The sequence below is a fragment of the Punica granatum genome, chromosome 2 (genome assembly GCF_007655135.1).
Source record: "Punica granatum isolate Tunisia-2019 chromosome 2, ASM765513v2, whole genome shotgun sequence".
Classification (NCBI taxonomy): domain Eukaryota; kingdom Viridiplantae; phylum Streptophyta; class Magnoliopsida; order Myrtales; family Lythraceae; genus Punica; species Punica granatum.
Genome location: NC_045128.1, coordinates 42066479 through 42084789, shown reverse-complemented (window position 1 = coordinate 42084789; position 18311 = coordinate 42066479). Strand labels below are relative to the sequence as shown.

At 39.0% G+C, this 18311-nt stretch overlaps 1 protein-coding gene and 1 pseudogene across 1 annotated transcript; both read right to left on the bottom strand.

Annotated features, from left to right (window-relative positions):
- Positions 1-5391: 5391 nt before the first annotated feature.
- Positions 5392-8676, bottom strand: LOC116194029 (annotated as a pseudogene).
- A 487-nt stretch (positions 8677-9163) lies between these two features.
- On the bottom strand, positions 9164-14195 carry LOC116196166 (cellulose synthase-like protein H1). The gene is made up of 9 exons (XM_031525754.1): positions 13831-14195; positions 13393-13738; positions 12401-12529; positions 11463-11579; positions 11123-11335; positions 10893-11028; positions 10636-10799; positions 10077-10427; positions 9164-9964 (listed from the first exon to the last, which is right to left on the bottom strand). Exons 1-9 carry the CDS (start codon positions 14130-14132, stop codon positions 9404-9406), a joined length of 2319 nt encoding a protein of 772 aa, XP_031381614.1. The 5' UTR covers positions 14133-14195; the 3' UTR covers positions 9164-9403.
- Between the last annotated feature and the right edge of the window lie 4116 nt (positions 14196-18311).

Sequence of the window (18311 nt, the reverse complement as noted above, 5' to 3'; positions counted from 1 at the left end):
AAGACAAATATATTGTCTCAGTTTTACAACGGATCTGAGCCGCCTGAGTGTAAGAGACCATCAAACACTATTGCCAACATAATAACTTCTACACGAAATGCCGACATGAATAGAAAAGGGACGGTTCGAATAGCATCTACTAACATCACCGAAAACATTGTTAAAATACTTTTACGAGAAGGTTCTATCGAAAACGTGAGAAAACATCGGGAAAACAACAAAGATTTTTTGGTTTTTACCCTACGACATAGAAGGAACAAGAAAGGACCGTCTAGAACTATTTTGAATTTAAAATGGATTAGTAAACCTGGTCTACGAATCTATTCTAACTATCAACGAATTCCTAGAATTTTAGGCGGGATGGGAATTGTAATTCTTTCTACTTCTCGAGGTATAATGACAGACCGGGAGGCTCGACTACACGAAGTACGATTCAAAATGAATTTAACATAATTAGAATACTTTGACTTTTAAAATTCAAAAGTTTTCCTTTTCTGGTTCCGAGTTTATGTAACTTCAATTACTAGTTTGAGTTTGAAACAATCTATCTCATTCAAATTGAACACTGATCTTTTGATATACGGGTTACATTATGAATCCAAATATTGAGTATATTAATGAAATAAAGATCACAACCTCTCTTAGAGAGGGGAATGAATAATCTTTTATTTTTTTTATAAAAAAAGAGGGGTACTTTCGCGAAAAGAAAAATTATAAAATAGTGATTTTAATAGAGTATTAGATTTTCTTTAATCCCTTGTACTTATGTTTATCATACTTATTTGTTTTTTTCCCACAAAAATTAGATCATGAAAAAAAAGTACTTAACTCCTTCTCTATTTCGCTTCTATTCTTTGTTTGATTTTATTTGTAACCAATGGAAATGTAAGGGCGGTTAAATGAGACTTAAGCAAATTAAATCCATCCCAAGGTATCATTTCTAATACATATGTCGGGCAGGCTCGGACACATTGAATACATCCTATATGGGTATCATAAATCCTTATCGAATGTAACATTGATCTATAACTTTTTGAATGCCATAAATTTTCGATCTAGTAAACTTATAAATGAATCGTATGTTTAGACACCAGATGAATCAGTGATTTTACTAAAATTTTTCCAATCAATCTAATTCTAGGTCGACTCATGAGATTGGGCCAAGATACTTTGATTGTGTATATTTTTCGCAAATCTACGTATCATACATGCTATGCTGATTTCAATTCATACTAATTGAAGTCGATGATAATTTAAATTGATGAATAGTTTAATTTCTATAATTAATGTTACTTAACTTATTCATTTTATTTATTCAGTAAATTCGATTGATTGATACAAGTTGATTTTTTGTTACGATAAATAGACGAAACAATAGCTAACCCAATAGTGGCTTCGGCGGCTGCAATAGCTATAACAAATATTGGAAAAAAAATATCTCCTTTTAATTGTCGACTATCAAAAAAATCCGAAAATGTTACGAAATTTATATTAACTGCATTCAGTATAAGTTCAAGACAAATGAGGGCCCTAAGCATATTTCGGCTTGTGATCAATCCATAGATACCGATAGAAAATAAATAGGCACTCAAAACAAGTACATGTTCGAGTATCATTGACCAGCTCTTTATTAATTTGGATTAAAGCCGTTGAATCAGAAACAATTAATTAAGAATAAAAAGGTTTTTATTATGAAATATGCATATCAATATTCATGGTTTTTATTTTGGTCGTGTGTGGGCTTTTCCTAGTATTTTACTGTTAAGTATAGTTATGATTCTTTCAGTCTATCTATCTTTTCAGCAAATAAATAGAAGTTCTATCGATCAATATGTATGGTCTTGGACCATTAATAATGATTTTTTTTAGAATTCGGTTACTTAATCAATCCACTTTCTTCTATTATGTTACTATTAATTGCTACCGTTGGAATTTTGGTTCTTTTTTACTGTGATAATTATATGTCTCATGATCAAGGATATTTGAGATTTTTTGCTTATATGTCACATATCTTACATAATGAATTTCATAACTTCGATAGGTATGATTATTCAAAAAAAAAATCAATATTCTTATCTTTGGTCAAGGGTTCATGATTACCCTATCCCATGCAAACCGTTTACCTGTAACTATTCAATATCCTTATGAAAAATTAATTACATCGGAACGTTTCCGTGCCGAATCCATGGATTTATGGTAAAATCCCTCTGTGATATGATGCATTTTTATTAGAAATTTTTGGCTGATAGGGGGATCAAATGGTATAATTCTTTTGTTATGTTGGTAACTTGGAGGATTGGAAAGATGACTCTTGCTTTCCAATTGGCGGTTTTTGCATTAATTGCTACTTCATCAATCTTACTGATAACCGTACCTGTTGGATTTGCTTCTCCTGACGGTTGGTCAAGTAACTAAAATTTTGTATTTTCTGGTACATTATTATGAATTGGATTAGTCTTTCTGGTACATTATTAGAATTAACTAAAATCCTTAATTCTCTCATTTCTTGAACTCATTCGTTTCAAATCCAAAAATGAAATGACCCCTCCCGCAAATTCTTTCGGGTTGTTTTTAATATAACTCCTCAAAATCAAAATGGAAAAACAAATTTGTTTTTTGGGGGGTGTCAAACTTACTTTGTTGAATAACAAAAAAACTTCAACAGAAAAAGGAAAAATCATTGGATTGATGATAAAATAGAATTTTGGTTCGTGAATATTTATTCGATTGATGATAAAAAAAGAGAATTCTTGGTTTAGTTTTCCACCTTAATAATAGAAAAAAGGATTGATCAAATTCTATTGAGTTTTGGAACACCAAAATTCTTAGTAATGGAGATTTTTTTTATGTAAATTATAGAAAAGGGTATTTTTCATAACATAAAAGTATACTAATTGGAGCTTTAAGTTGGCAGAAATGATCAAGCAGTACTCCTCACGATTCCAATTTAGAGTATGCTCCTATCCACAGATTAAAAAACATGACTACCAGGAATGAAATAATTCTTTTTTTTAATCCCCTTTTAAGAAAGAAGAAAAGGAATGAAAAATAAGATCTTTTTGTTCTTTCACACATTCATAGAGATAGCATGTCATGATTCATGAAACAATGTAATGTATTTTTTTTTTCGCAATTGAAAAAGATGGGTTGAAGTATCTATTGATATTTCTACAAGGAGTACTTTACGAAGGATTAAGTTATTCCTCACAAGAAAGAAAGAAAAAATTATTAAAGGACGAGATCATTTCAAAAGTGCTATAACATATAGCATACAAAATTTCATTGGTTTAATTTGGGATCTTCCAATAGGTTTTGACTTTATTATATTATATATATTTATACTACAACCATATCAAGATAAATAATATCGACTTAGTTGGTCCTTAAAAGGAATTTTTCCATTTTTCGGGATTTCAAAGGCGCGCGGAAATACATAAGAACTCTTGAATGGAAATGGAAAAGAAATGTAACTCTAGTTCCTTCGAAAATGGTAATATCTTTGGCGCAAGAAGAAGGCGTTGATCCGTATCATCGTGTCTTGGTTTTGATTTCTCTATTATTTTTTTAAGAATACTGATACGGGTTCTTTTCCTACCTGTATCGAATAGATCATGCTTAACCAAATCTTCTTCATGTAAAACCTGCTTGATTTAGATCGAGAAAATCGTATAGTTTTATGAAACCATGTGCTATGGCTCCGTCTATTTTCGATAGGAGCAGTTGACAATTGAATCTAAATTTTATCCTTTATTTTCATATCCGTTATAGTGCGAAACAAGGGCCCGTCTGCAAGTTGTTCAAGAACAGTGGAATAGTGGCGTTGAGTTTCTCAACCCCTTGTCTTAGGATTAGTCAGTTCTATTTCTTGATGGGAGCAGGGAAACGGGTAACGAAATTTCCATCCAAGATTTAATATTTGGTCCATTCTTAGCCTAGGTAAAGTCCATCTTGTTGTGATAGAAATGAACAAAAACAAATAAGTTTTAGCTAATGTAATAAAAATACCAATTGTCCTTCCAAAAACTCTTCCTACTTTATTTATTTCAAATAGCTAAGGAACGAATATGTACGGAATAGAGATATTCCAACCGCTCAAGTAAAGAACTGTTACAAATAATGAAGAAACTAGATTAAACAGATTTAGATAGGAAGCAATGTAAAATAAACCACATTTGATACCTGAATATTCGGTTTGATAACCCGCTACTAATTCTTCTTCTGCTAGAGATGGTTTTAACTTGTCGGATATTCATTATAGTATCCGGAGCACGGAATCGCAAAATAATAATAATTATGATTCCTACTTAATAGTTAGACCCCTTGACCTATTCTCTCTCATGGTATGAATAATTTTTTTCGTAAAATCTCGTCGATTACTAATGGAATAAATTACTATTCCAACACGGAACGAAAGGGACAATATACATGGAACAAATTGATCTTTCGCTTTGGCTATATTTTAGTTTTCTGTATTATATTCTTTCTTTCTTTATTTCATTTTTCCTACTTAGATGCATGGTTGTCAGAATCACAATTTGAATCGTAGAATTATACGATTCTACGATTCGAAAAGTGGGCACCGATTCTGATTCCATGTCTTGAGTCGGGGAGCTAGAATCGGGCCTAGAATCGTAGAATAGCATAATCGATTGCTGGTCCAACCCAATCGTGCCGAAGCCTAGGTTCGTCGAGCCAAAACCCAGCCTAGTCGGGCCAAAACCTAGCATTTTTCCCCCTTCCCCCGCCTTCCCCGCACTTCCTTCCTTCTTTCTTTCTTCTTTCTTCGAGCTGAAGCCCAGCCCCCTTTTTTTTTTCAGAATTATAATTGTTAATGTTGGATGTAGTATAGGCAAACATTTTCAGACCCATTCGTGCTATTGGTTTAGAACTCTCAGCCGGCTTATTCCTCACTCCTTTTATTCCCTATATCAAATTGGTTCTTAGAGGCATCCGAGGGCCATATAAGCCTTTTGACGCAGTCCTGTCTTTATTTTTCGCTTTATCTGCGACTCAATATTGAACAATTAATATTATACCTCAAATACAGATTGCTCAGGAAAGTATGATTATATATATATATACACTTTTTTTAATTATAAGTAGAATTTTACGATTCACGATTCAATTCTACGACCATCGATCGATTTTAGGTAGAATCGCGATTCTGACAACCTTGCTTAGATGGTCTTGTGGGCATTGTTGTGTTTCTTTTGCATCCGATTCTTTCTTCTTTAGAGGACTTTTTGTAGAGAGTATATGAAATTGAAAGTTAGGATCTTGGAGAACATATCTCCTTCTTGAAGCATTTTCCTGTAATTCTCAACTTGCATGAAAGTTTTATGGGCATTCTGATCAAGAGTTTCCAAATATTCGAGTTGCCCTGCAATCATCCCAATAAAGAAAGGCTAATCCTGGTCTGCATATGGATTTTGATCGAAAAATACAGGTGTGAATCTGCAGAACAAATCTCATGGCCTTGTTATCACATCCTAGAGGTGAATCTGTAGACAACGAATATGCTTGCCAAGGCAGCTGACTTATAGATAATTTTCGGAGGAATCCCATCCTTTCCCTTTCCTAGGAGCCCTCGCAAGAAGGGCCAGAAATACAGCACCACCCAAAGAGCTCAAAACACTTCAGCAAATCCCGAGCCGCCACCATTTCTCGGTGGCGGCTGCAGCCCCAGCCATGCCAAGGCTGGCAGTTGGACTGGCAAGAAAGTGGTTCCTTGCACGAAAATTGGGCTCTCATCAAAGGTGAACCTCCCCAGGTCATTGTAAGGCTCGTCACGGGAGGTGGACTGGTCCTACCTGATGGTTCAGCATTCATGCTTAGCAAGCTACGCTCGTCTCAACATCATTCAAAGTCTTCGATTTTTACCTTGGGCAAGAAGTGAGAGTTGGTGATGATGCAATATGCCGGGAGAAGGGCATAGACGAGTTCAGGTACAGATCTGACGTTCCATTGGAGGAAAAAACAAGTATGTCAAACACTGCCTAAATCGCAGCTTGCGAAAAGTTTGGCCATTATCGGACTAGACTTGCTCAGTGCGATGTCAAGTAGCCCAGGGACTACCTCTTCAGTTGGGCCAACGATGCCGGGCCTCCAGTTGGCGCACAACCCAAGAAACCCAGGGGGGTCCGGTGAACAGAATGCCGGTCTCCACCCCTTGAATGCATTGTCAAGCCTGTGACGACGTCTTCTGTGGTAGACCAGTAAATCAATCCAACCTATATGAAATGGCAAAGGGCATCATCTCCATGTAGCATAAGCTAGAATATAAGGATTCTAATGCGGGGGGAAGTCGATAATGCGATCAATGCAGGGTACAATCGGTAGACCGTCGAGTTTGAATAGATTTTGACAGCAGTGTCCTTGGTTACCTTTCACCCCGCGTAGTGCCACACTGATAGCTACAGCTCACAACTTGATGTGCTGCCTCAAGGGAGCTCGACATATCTTTTCCCATGCCGGATTCTCCCTTAAAAGCATGGGCAACTGATTTTATCAACTGTTTCGAGTTGCCAAATTCAGTCGACAATGCTCCGCCAGTCATACTCTGATAGTTCAAGGAAAAGTAAATGTGAATCAGAATCACACTGGAAGAATCGATAGGATACTTCCTTAAATTTCTTACCATTCGATGATAGGAGATCTCTCTTTCTCATGCCGATGCCCTCTGGCCAAGACCCATAGATTACTCCCCGACGATGAAAGCATCCAGTTCCCCCATAGGAGGGCCCTTGAATTGACACTAGTCCATGCCCAATGAACTAACCATACAGAGAACTCCGCAAAAAAAACATTTCCATAAGAATCCTAGAGTTGAAAAAAGAAAATAATCAATAAATGCTGGTGTTTACTTCATAATAGACGACAAACTGGTTCGTGAAAGGGTCGGCCTTCAAACCATCGTAGAATCTCTGAGGGCGTTGGACAAATGCAGTGTCATTTTGGGACGTTGGGTCGTGTATAAGGCACAATGCATGATACAGTCAACATTCAGCATGAAAGGTGCGTTGGTCGTTACAGCCGATGCTCTTATCTGCTTAGTGAAGCAAAACAACAAATGAGGACAGTTAAATCATTTATGGCGCTTTAAATAATTTTCATAGGTCGAGTTCACAATGTAGAAGCCAGCCAGAACAATATCTAGGGGAACCGGTAATAACGTGTAACTTACTAGAGCATTCACCGCATGGCCTTTGTAGTGATGATGGTGTTTGGGTCGTTGCTCCCTCGATATGTATATCAGATGAGGCAATCCATTGGGTGTGCCGTCCTTATTTCCCCAGATGATCTTCAATAGGAAACCAAAGAAAACGCTCTGAGTGATTTCAGTAAACTTGATCTTAAGAAGATGCAGATGATGCAAATATAAACTTGGCAGCGATAATTGAATAAGGTAGTTAACAGTCTGAGACAGTTAAATGTGCGGGGATCGTTGGCATGTGCATGTTACGGTGTACGTGGATGGAGCCTAGCATGTATGTGTTATATGTCCTGTAAATAATGTTGGGTTAATCATGGGCTAAGATTTGGTGCCCGAACGGGATAATTTACCTTGATTATGGGAGGATGATCCCAGCGCTTTACATTTGCAAAAGCGGCAAAATCCCCGGAAAGTTCACATGGAACCGGCTTCTTGCTGGCGTCTTCTATCTTCTTGCTCAGCTTCTCGTAGTCATTCTAAAACAAAGGGCGGCTGTGAATATATGCAGGCTGCTGTAACACGTCCGGTACAACAAAAGGGACCGGTTATGTTCTTTCACAAGGGGCCCGCGTGTTTTACCTTAATATGTTTCCAGTTGTGTTGGAGCTCCGATGTGTCGGACCTGCCAGTGGAAACGGCCTGCTCGGCCGCGGGTGAGAAGTACCGGAAGGGGGTTCTGACTTGGATGTTGTATGTACGGCAGAAAGGGACCTAGAGCTGAGCAAACTTGGCGGCTTCCGAGAGGGTGAAGAAGGTGAGAGGGGAGCAGGCGTCGTCCGACATGTAGACAGCCAGCTTGTGTGCTGCACCCGGTAGTCAACCGCCATCAGCGAGAGCACCGTGTTCACCGTTATTATTGGTGGCTCCAGCTCTGTGTCTGCTGTCGTCACGAACATGTCCAAGGCCGGTAGCTCCCTCTCCCTACATACATAATCAGTGAAGCTACTAATACACATGCCTCATGGCTGTAACATGGACGGTCCGTTAGGTATTTACCGTTGGAGGAGACGTTGAGGGAAACTGAGGTAATGGAGGAGGCTCCACTTGGTGCTGACGACGAGGACCCATACAAAGGTGAACCACGCCTCGCACCCCATCTCCACCTGCACGTTGTCACCTCTCTCCCACCACCATGGCTCGACGTTAGGCAGACCAGCTGGTACGACAGCAGGGAGACCATTAGCAAGAGTATGGCTATGTCTGCGGCCCTCTTGGCAGAGTTCCTCTGTAGCTGTCTTTCAAACAGAGGAGCTGCAACGTCCTCCTCACCGGCCTTCATCATCGACGAACTGAAGGTCCCCTAGCCCAGCATTTAACGCTGGTCGAAGCATATGGTTGCTTGGCTGGCTAATGCCATCTGGGTAAAGCCGTTTAGCTATCTGCACTTCAGTTTTGCTGTGAATATGAGAATTGAGGTTCCACGAGACTGGACGTGAACCTAAATATAACTTCTAGACTCTTCGAAGATTTATACAATCTTGAAAGCATATGTATTTTTTCTAAAATCCTCTGGTGACTGGTAGGTAAATTTTGTCCATTAATGTAAATCAATTTAGGCTCATTTTGGCATTTGTTATTGGGTTGTGTGGCATACGATTGCTTTGATTTGTATACATACAGACTAGTAGTGATGTGAGTAGAGGGTCAGATTCGGACAGCGCATGCATTCCGGTCCATAAAGTCAGGCTGGACACAGCATATGGTATCTTTGAAGATTCTCGGGGACGTTTGGTTTCAGAGTTAAAATAAGTTTGATTTTAATTGTGGAAAAAGACAAATGAGATGGTATTATAAATTTGACTTGGGAAACGTGTGTTTTTGTTGTGTAGTGGGTAGAGTTAAAAATAAAATCATGATTCTAAAATCATATCATAAAACCAAACGGGCCCTCAACTTCTGAGTACTTCTACTCGTCTACAAACCACTCCTACAATGTAAAGATTGTGTTGCTTTCGAAAACTTCTTGTTTCACATACCGAAATACAGATCATCGGATGCTGTAAACTAACTTCCACTTGAGGTTGGTTTTGGATTGTGACATACTAAGATAAGTGACAGCAGCCAGCAGTTCCAGTGGGAAGAAACTAAGTGCCTAGATGGTTTACTCAATCAAAATTTTAAAATACAAGCAATCAACTTATTATACAGAACAACAAAAATGCAATCTAATATACGTAGTCGGTTTCCTCATCATTGATGAAGCCCTACAGAGGAGAATCTGCAGAACAACACAAACACGGTAGACAAGGCTGCTGACTTATAGATAGTTTTTAGTGGAATCCCATATTTGTCCTTTCCGAGGAGGCCCCTTAGGAAAGGCCAGAAGTAGAGTACCGCCAACAAAGAGCACGCCACCTCCGCCAGTCCTGAACCATTGGCGCCACCCGCGGCCGGTTGTATCCCCAACATTAGCATGGCCAAGGCAGCAAGTTGGACTAGCAAGACGGTGGTCCCCGGCATGAAGATCGGGCTCTCATCGAAGGTAAACCTTCCCATGTCAGCATCGGGCTGGCCATTGGCAGTGGACTGCTCCTTCTTTGTGATCTCAAACACAGTATCGGAGATCCCCAGGACCTTGAGGAGGATGCTTAGGACACCAAACAACCAGGCACAAGCCGACTTGATTCTGGCCGTCTGCTGGTAGTTCCACCATGCTCGAGCAGATAAGCCACACCTGAAGTGCTCCAATAGCGTGTAGATGTTGTATATGGCAAACACGGATGCTGGTATTAATATAGCTGGTTCGTGGACCTGCAAAGTTTTATAAAATCAAAAAGAAGGGGGGAAAAAAAAAGCAAATGTCATTCCGCATCATGACACCTTTGGGAAAAATTAATCACTGGGTTTGCAAATTGTGATTTACCTTGGGCAAGAAGTGGGAGTTGGTGATGATGCAATAAGCCGGGAGAAGGGCATAGATGAGCTCGGGTATCGATCTGATGCCCCAGATGAGGAGCCATATGTATGTCAAACACTGCCTAAATTGAAGCCTACCCAACAGGGTGGCCCTCATAGGGTTGGACTTGCTCACAAGGATTTCGAGAAGTCCGGTGGACCACCTCTTCATCTGGTTCAACGATGCTGGCCCTCCTGTCGGTGCACAACCGAGGAAGGCTGGTGGGTCCGGTGAACAGTAAGCCGATCTCCACCCCTTCGATTGGATTGTCATCCCCGTAGAGATATCTTCTGTCGTGGATCCATATATCAATCCAATCTAACAAAGCTTGAATACGTTAGCAAACAGGGCCACACTATTTTATGTAAAAGAATCAACTAACAACATATTCATGTTCATATAATCTGAAGGCATCTCCATAAAGAATAACTTAATCTGCCCTTGTTCGAAATGCAGTGTGGATGATGCTACATAATGTACAATGCAAGACATTATTCAGATAGTTCAGATTATCGTCCTGATGTACCTTTTTACCCCAAGAAGTGCCATACTCATAGCCACAGCTTGCAACATGAAGTGCTGCCTCAAGTGAACTTGGCAAATCTTTTTCTGCACCCGATTCGTCCTTTAAAGCCCGGGTAACCAATTTTAGGAACTGCTCCGAGCTTCCAAAGTCGCTTAATGATATCTCTAACAATTGAGTAGGAGGGGAGGGGGAGGAAACCGAATTAGCTATTTTTTTGTATCAATCGTACGAATTCGATCGGGAACTTTGACAATTACCATCCATTGATCTGGCATTTTTCTTCTTAGAGTCGACATTTTTTGGCAAAGCCCCATAGATTACTCTCCGACGATGAAAGCATCCGGTGCCACCATAGAAAGGCCCTTGAATGGACACTATTCCCTGCCCAAGGATCTAATCCAAACAGAGAATAAGGCACAAGTTAATTTTGACACAAAATTCAACTGAAAAGTCGAAATGGTTAAATCTGTAATTGAGCAAGTATTACTTCTTGTAAAACGACGAGCTGGTTCCCGAAAGGATCATCCTTTAAACCGTCATAAAATTTCTGAGGGCACTGCACATAAGCGGTGTCATTTTGGGATCTTGGATCGAGCAAAAGGCACAGTGCATGTAGCGCAATATGGGGATTATGCGCGTACATGTCACAGTCCACATTCAGCATGAACGGGGCATTGGTCATCACACCTGACACTCTTATCTGCAGCACGTATTCAAGAAAGGAAGAACAAAAATCGATCCATATGGTATGTGAGATATAATTTTCATTTGGAAAAGCAGGACCGAAAAACAGGAATTTATAACCCGAAATCATTATTGTGACTTACTAGAGCGTTCATCGCACCGGCCTTGTAGTGATGGTGATGTTTGGGTCGTTTCTCTCTCGATATGTATATTAGATGGGGAAGTCCATCCGGTGCAGTTTCCTTATTCTCCCATATTATCTTCAATCCAACAAGTGAAAAGAATATAAAAGAAAAAAAAATGTAAGAATTGGTGCTTAAGATGCGATATATCAATTATGTCACACGGTATACATTTGATAATTCAATTCAAATATTTTATATTCTTTTCAATAGCAGTATTTAAGTTCAAGTATTTTGTATCTTATGTTATTTATCATGAATAATAAAACTGTAAAAGTACTAAATAATTGAATTGAAATTCTAATATTTCAATTAAAAGTATTAAATATGTCACCACGATACAATGACAACCCTATATATTTTCCAAGTCCTGATTAAATTGAAGTCTTTAGTCTATGAAGATATACAGTTCACAGTGAAAAGAAGGGATAAAAAGGGATTTAAAAAAAAAAAGAAGTAAACCGACGAAAATTGAATTAAAATCCACCAGGCGAAGTCGTGTTTTATAATATTATCCCTTTCTCTGCTTAATTTTAAAATTTTGATTAATTGAATTATTCCCACATCCAGAAAATCTTGTAAATTTCTCTTATTGTGTTTGTCGCCCCATATACGTAATCTATCGCTAGCCGCCTGGTCCCATGAGAACTAAGCCGAACCTACGATCTTCTAATTATTAAAAATCCCCATATGTGCTTTTTCTACGTCAAACCCCCGACACGAGATATCTGCTATTGACTGTTTTGTGTGCTGACCGGGTTGAATTTACGCGACGGAAATTTGTAGGTGAAAACATTAAATTCAAATTATGTCTTCCCGAATAAGGGATGGGATGAATGCACTATTGACATCATGCCGAAGTATTTGCTAAATGGAGCCCACTGCACTGTAGAATTTACCTTAACTATAGGAGGATGATTACCAAGCTCCGTATTTGCGAAAGCTGCAAACTCTCCAGCAGAAAGGATACTCGAAACGGGCTTCTTGTGTGCATCCTCTACCTTCCTGTTCAAACTCTCGTACTCATTCTGCAAAAAAGGGAAAAGAAAATTCCAAATCTATATCTATTACAAAAAAATTCCCTAATTTAAAATTTTTATTCACAATGACATGAGGTGTAATTTATATAACATTCAAGAAATATATTCATGAGATATAATTTACATGACATTCAAGAGCTATTTAATATATGTGAGTGTAGAGAATTAATAATCTTGTTAGAAGAATTTAGCTTTCTTTCTTTTTTTTCCTTGATTACAATTTGCTTGGCACGTATCATATGTTATATATTGGTCTGACTTTCTTTATTAACTAATTCTTATAATTTATTGTTCATACATGTGCATGTAAGAGACCAATTAAAGCAGAACGCGCCACCCAGAGTTTAATGATTAACGTTATTACTAGTCTACTAATAACTCCAAACAGCAATTAACTTTACACAATCACGAATATATGTGTGTGTATATATATATATGTATGCAGACAAACTGACAATTAATTCTTCTCGGATCCTCCATTTGTTTTTTACGCCCATCTTTAATGCGTGATTGGATCCTAATGGCGGTCAAGGCTATCTCACATTTTTTGATTACCAAAGAGGATTGTCAATTTAATGCAAAGAAAGAATCTTAATAGTTAATAAAAAAATAATCTCACTGAATATCGAATTTAAAACCCTTTAATTAATAGGAGAGAATATGCTCAATTACTGCTACATCCTCTTTTAATAAGGCCAACTCTATTTTACTTTTGTATGCATATTAACTCTTGCGTCCAAGTCCATGTTTTGCCCATTATGTATACTTGAAAGGGACTGAGATTGGATTAGAATGCGCTGACTGTTCAATGTTCATCAACCCTTTGTACGTGGAGGCTATTAATAATTTACCTTTATATGTTTCCACTCTTGTTGGAACTCCGGTGAGTTAGAGCCACCACCGGCCGAAGGGGGCTGCTCGGCAGCGGGTGAGAAGTACTGGAATGGGGCTCTGACTTCGATGTTGTACTTCCGGCAGAAGGGGACCCAGAGCTGAGCAAACTTGGCTGCTTTCGAGAGGGCGAAGAAGGTCAGAGGGGAGCAGGCGTCGTCCGAGACATAGACAGCCAGCTTGTGTGCCGCACCCGGGTAGTCCACTGCCATAAGAGAGAGCACCGTATTCACCATTATTATAGGCGGCTCCAGCTCTGGGTCTGCCGTTGTCACAAACATGTCCAGCGCTGGCAGCTCCCTCGTCCTACATACATAACCAATGAAGCTACTGATACACGTGACATGCCCTCATGGATATTGTAAATACAGTTTATTGTTAGTTAATTAATCACTTACCGTTGGAGGAGACGTTTAGGAAAGGTGAGGTAACGGAGGAGGTTCCACTTGGTGCTGACGACGAGGACCCATACGAAGGTGAACCATGCCTCGCACCCCATCGCCACCTGCCACGTCTTCACCTCCCATCCATCGCCGCTGTGGCTCCTGATGCAGACCAGCCGGTACGACAGCAAGGAGACCATTAGCAAGAGGATGGTTATATCCACAGCCCTCTGAACATAATTCTTGCGAAGCTGTCTCTCAAACAGAGGAGCAGCCATATCATCATCCTCCATTGATGATGAATTGAAGTCTCCCATTTGGAAGCACTGCAGCAAAGCTAATTTTAGTTAGCTTCTTGTGAGTAAGGAGAAACGAGGTGCATATGGCCCTTTATATAGATATATGGAGAACAAGGTGTATATTGTCTGAGTACTATTATATTCAAATTAACCTTTGTTGAAAATCACTTATTCAAAAAAGAAAAAGGAAAAGAAAAGTAAAATTTTCAAAAACCAAGGGAGATGAATATCTCATTTTCTTGGAGGCCACGATCTATATGACAATTGACATATGCAATGAAATCATTTGGTTAGTTGAAGTAATGAGGGCAAAATGGTCTTCCTAATGTATACGGACATACACAGCAAAAGGTTCTTGGCACAGTGGAATTCAATTAAAATTAGAACAAAATGGTCTTCATTTGGTTAGTTCAATTGGAACGGTGAAATTCAGTTAATACAGTATTAATTACTATGTATGTCCTTGTATCAAAACAGTCTAGGATTACAGGGATACTAGGTCGGCGACTGTGTGACGGACCTCTACCGAGAATTGAATGTGAACGCTGGCAAATAATAAACGCGGAATGATAATTGTTAAATTTCTACCCAATCTCCTTGTAAATCTAAGAATTCTTTTCTACTTTACCAGGTCTAGCCTTGGTATCGTGGTTTGAAAACATTCAGCCAATCGACAAAGAATTATTTTCTATTTTTGTAATGTGGAATTGATAACTCTGAACAGAAACCGAGAATCACTTAGGGCATGTTTGGTTCGCAAGAAATGATAGGAAATGAAATACTTATTTCGTACGGAATACTCATTCCGATGTTTGGTTCATGAAAATGCGAAATAGCTATTCCAGATCGGAATAGTTATCCGGCTTGCATTAGGAAAACATGTGCCTCCCATGAATGTCCAGAATGGGTATTCTCCATCAGGAAATGATGTGAAAACCCAAAAATACCATCAATTTTCTTGACTTTTTACAATCGCATGCCATCCAATTTTATCTCCTGCAGAAACCCCCCGATTTTCGCCGTTGCTCCATCGTCGCCGCATTGTCGCTCGTCCTTAATGTCCTTAATGAACCTCTGCACGAGCCACACGAACCCATGGCTCGCAAGCCAGAGGTCTCGACGAACCTCCGCATGAGCCACCGCACGAACCCATGGCTCGCAAGCCAGAGGTCTCGACAAACCTTAGCACGAGCCACCGCACGATCCCATGGCTCGCAAGCCAGAGGTCTCGATGAACCTTCGCACGAACCCATGGCTCGCAAGCCAAAAGTCTCGACGAACCTCCGCACGAGCCACCGCACGAACCTCGACCACGAACCCACCACTCCACCGCACGAACATCCGCACAAGCCATAGATCTCGACGAAGCCAGGCTCCCGAGCGTGGGTTTGTCGAGGTCGTGGGCGCACGACCCTCGGACTAGGTTTGCGAGCCCAACGCAAACCCACTGTGGGGCTCGCGAGCCCTAGATGTCTCGGAGGCTGGCTCTAGAGCCAGAGCCAGCTCCCCGTAGCCATGGGATGTGGGCACAGTCCGTCCCTTTTTTATTTTTTAATTTTCGATATAATATATTATTTTAATATTTTAGGAGTATATATGTCTTTTTAATTTGTTTATGATATATTCTCGATTTTCGCCCTTTTTTTTATTTTATCCAACCAAACAAAATGAATTTTATCAGAATTTTTATTTTATTTTCCGTTTATTTTAATTATTATCTATTATATTATGTATCAATTTCATTCCAACTAACCAAACGTAGCCTTAAACGGATGATAATCCTTACTTTTTGGGCAACTCCTCCAGCAGGAAAGAGGCAACGTAACCTCTTTTTTTTTTTTTTTGTTACTTCAGCAGATGTGCATGCGCTGAAAGCCAGCTGGGGGGCTCACTGCGTACTTGAATTGGTTGGCAATTTTTGTCCACTGACAATCAGAGGCTCATAATATGTTGTTTCTGTTGTGTGGCATACAAATTGTCTTTGGTCACTGATCGATGTCGTGGGATGTTCAGAATTTCAGAAGAAGTGTAATATCCAAAGTATGCTGGACGTATTATCGAGACTCCTCTACCGTCCCGTATGAAAGTATATATATTGTCCCTTTCAGAAAATTTCAGGCCTGATTTTGACGGTTTAAGCTAATTTCCATTGTTTGCATACACAACAACCAGTCGTATATAGGAAAGAGGGTCCACCTGTCAAGCTCGATCGGCAGCCGGTGGACCTATGAGGATCATCGAGACTTCTCTACTTCATAGATTCGACCACGTCGTACAGTCAGATTCACTACTTATTTGCAGGTCTAAGGTGATATTGAACATGGCTTTGTAAAGCAACTGGATGGACAACATTCGTTGTGATGAACAACAGTTGTTGATAAGTAATATCAAGGTAAACTCGAAGAGAGCTTTTAAACTCAAGTAACCATAATTTGACTAAAAAATACATTTTCGATCGACTAGTAATTTCATATTCCGAATAATTTTGATAATGACCCGTGAGGTCCATTTTGGACTATTGGAAAGAAGTCGTGATCGACTTCCAAGTTATAGAAATAATACAAAGGTTGGATCGTGAAAGCTGTGTGAGAGTTCCCCCTGAGCATTGGGAGGGAAATATGCTCCATGGACCGACCTAGGAAAGTGATTTGGCAAGCAAGAGACCGATAACTTATAACTGAAAGTCCACGAGAATCGAAGTTAAACCTATAATAAATATATAACTATTTATCATAATTCATACTCTCGATTGTGGTCGCTATTCAATGTTGCGTAAGTCCGTATACTTTGTCATATATAAGTGCCTTGACGACTACCCCTGGGTACTCCAACGCAGCCGTCAACCGGACGGCAAAGACTACTCTTCAACATATATCCCATCCATTGAATTGCAGCGGTTGCATGCATATAAACATCCATGAAGTAACACAGTACTGTCCGCTACCACCTACCAAACAAGTCAAAGAAACCAGAGGCATACAATATCGGCAGTATTATGGGTAAGAGTTGATGAATATTCAAGACAAATATATTGTCTCAGTTTTACAACGGATCTGAGCCGCCTGAGTGTAAGAGACTATCAAACACTATTGCCAACCTAATAACTTCTACACGAAATGCCGACATGAATAGAAAAGGGACGGTTCGAATAGCATCTACTAACATCACCAAAAACATTGTTAAAATACTTTTACGAGAAGGTTTTATCGAAAACGTGAGAAAACATCGGGAAAACAACAAAGATTTTTTGGTTTTTACCCTACGACATAGAAGGAACAAGAAAGGACCGTCTAGAACTATTTTGAATTTAAAATGGATTAGTAAACCTGGTCTACGAATCTATTCTAACTATCAACGAATTCCTAGAATTCTAGGCGGGATGGGAATTGTAATTCTTTCTACTTCTCGAGGTATAATGACAGACCGGGAGGCTCGACTACAGGGAAGTACGATCCAAAATGAATTTAACATAATTAGAATACTTTGACTTTTAAGATTCAAAATTTTCCCTTTTCTAGTTCCGAGTTTATGTAACTTCAATTACTAGTTTGAGTTTGAAACAATCTATCTCATTCATTGATCTTTTGATATATGCATCCCATAATGAATCCAAATAATGAGTATATTAATGAAATAAAGGTAACAACCTCTCTTAGAGAGGGATGAATAATCTTTTTTTTTAATAAAAAAAGAGGGGCACTTCCGCAAAAAGAAAAATTCTAAAATAGTTTTTTGCGGAAAAATTCTAAAATAGTGTTTTGAATAGAGTATTATATCTTTTTTTTTATCCCTTGTACTTATGTTTATCATACTTATTTGTTTTTTTTCCCCACAAAAATTAGATCATAAAAAAAAGTACTTAACTCCTCTATTTCGCTTCTATTCTTTGTTTGATTTTATTTGTAACCAATGGAAATGTAAGGGCGGTTAAATGATATTTAAGCAAATTACATCCATCCCAAGGTATCATTTCTAACACATATGTTGGGCAGGTTCGGACACACTGAGTACATTCTATACAGGTATCATAAATCTTTGTTGAATGTGACCTTCAATCTATAACTTTTTGAATGCCATAAATTTCGATCTAGTAAACTTATAAATGAATAGTATAATTAGACACCAGATGAATCAATGATTTTACTAGAATTTTTCCAATCAATCTAATTCTGGGTCGACTCATGAGATTGGGCCAAG

Excerpts from the sequence above, each read along its gene's own strand:
- LOC116196166 (XM_031525754.1), bottom strand. The coding sequence starts at position 14,132 with ATGGGAGACTTCAATTCATCATCAATGGAGGATGATGATATGGCTGCT. Across the intron at positions 13,739-13,830 it reads CCTAAACGTCTCCTCCAACG|GACGAGGGAGCTGCCAGCGC; the intron begins GTAAGTGATTAA and ends TTATGTATGTAG. Across the intron at positions 12,530-13,392 it reads AAGAGTGGAAACATATAAAG|AATGAGTACGAGAGTTTGAA; the intron begins GTAAATTATTAA and ends CCTTTTTTGCAG.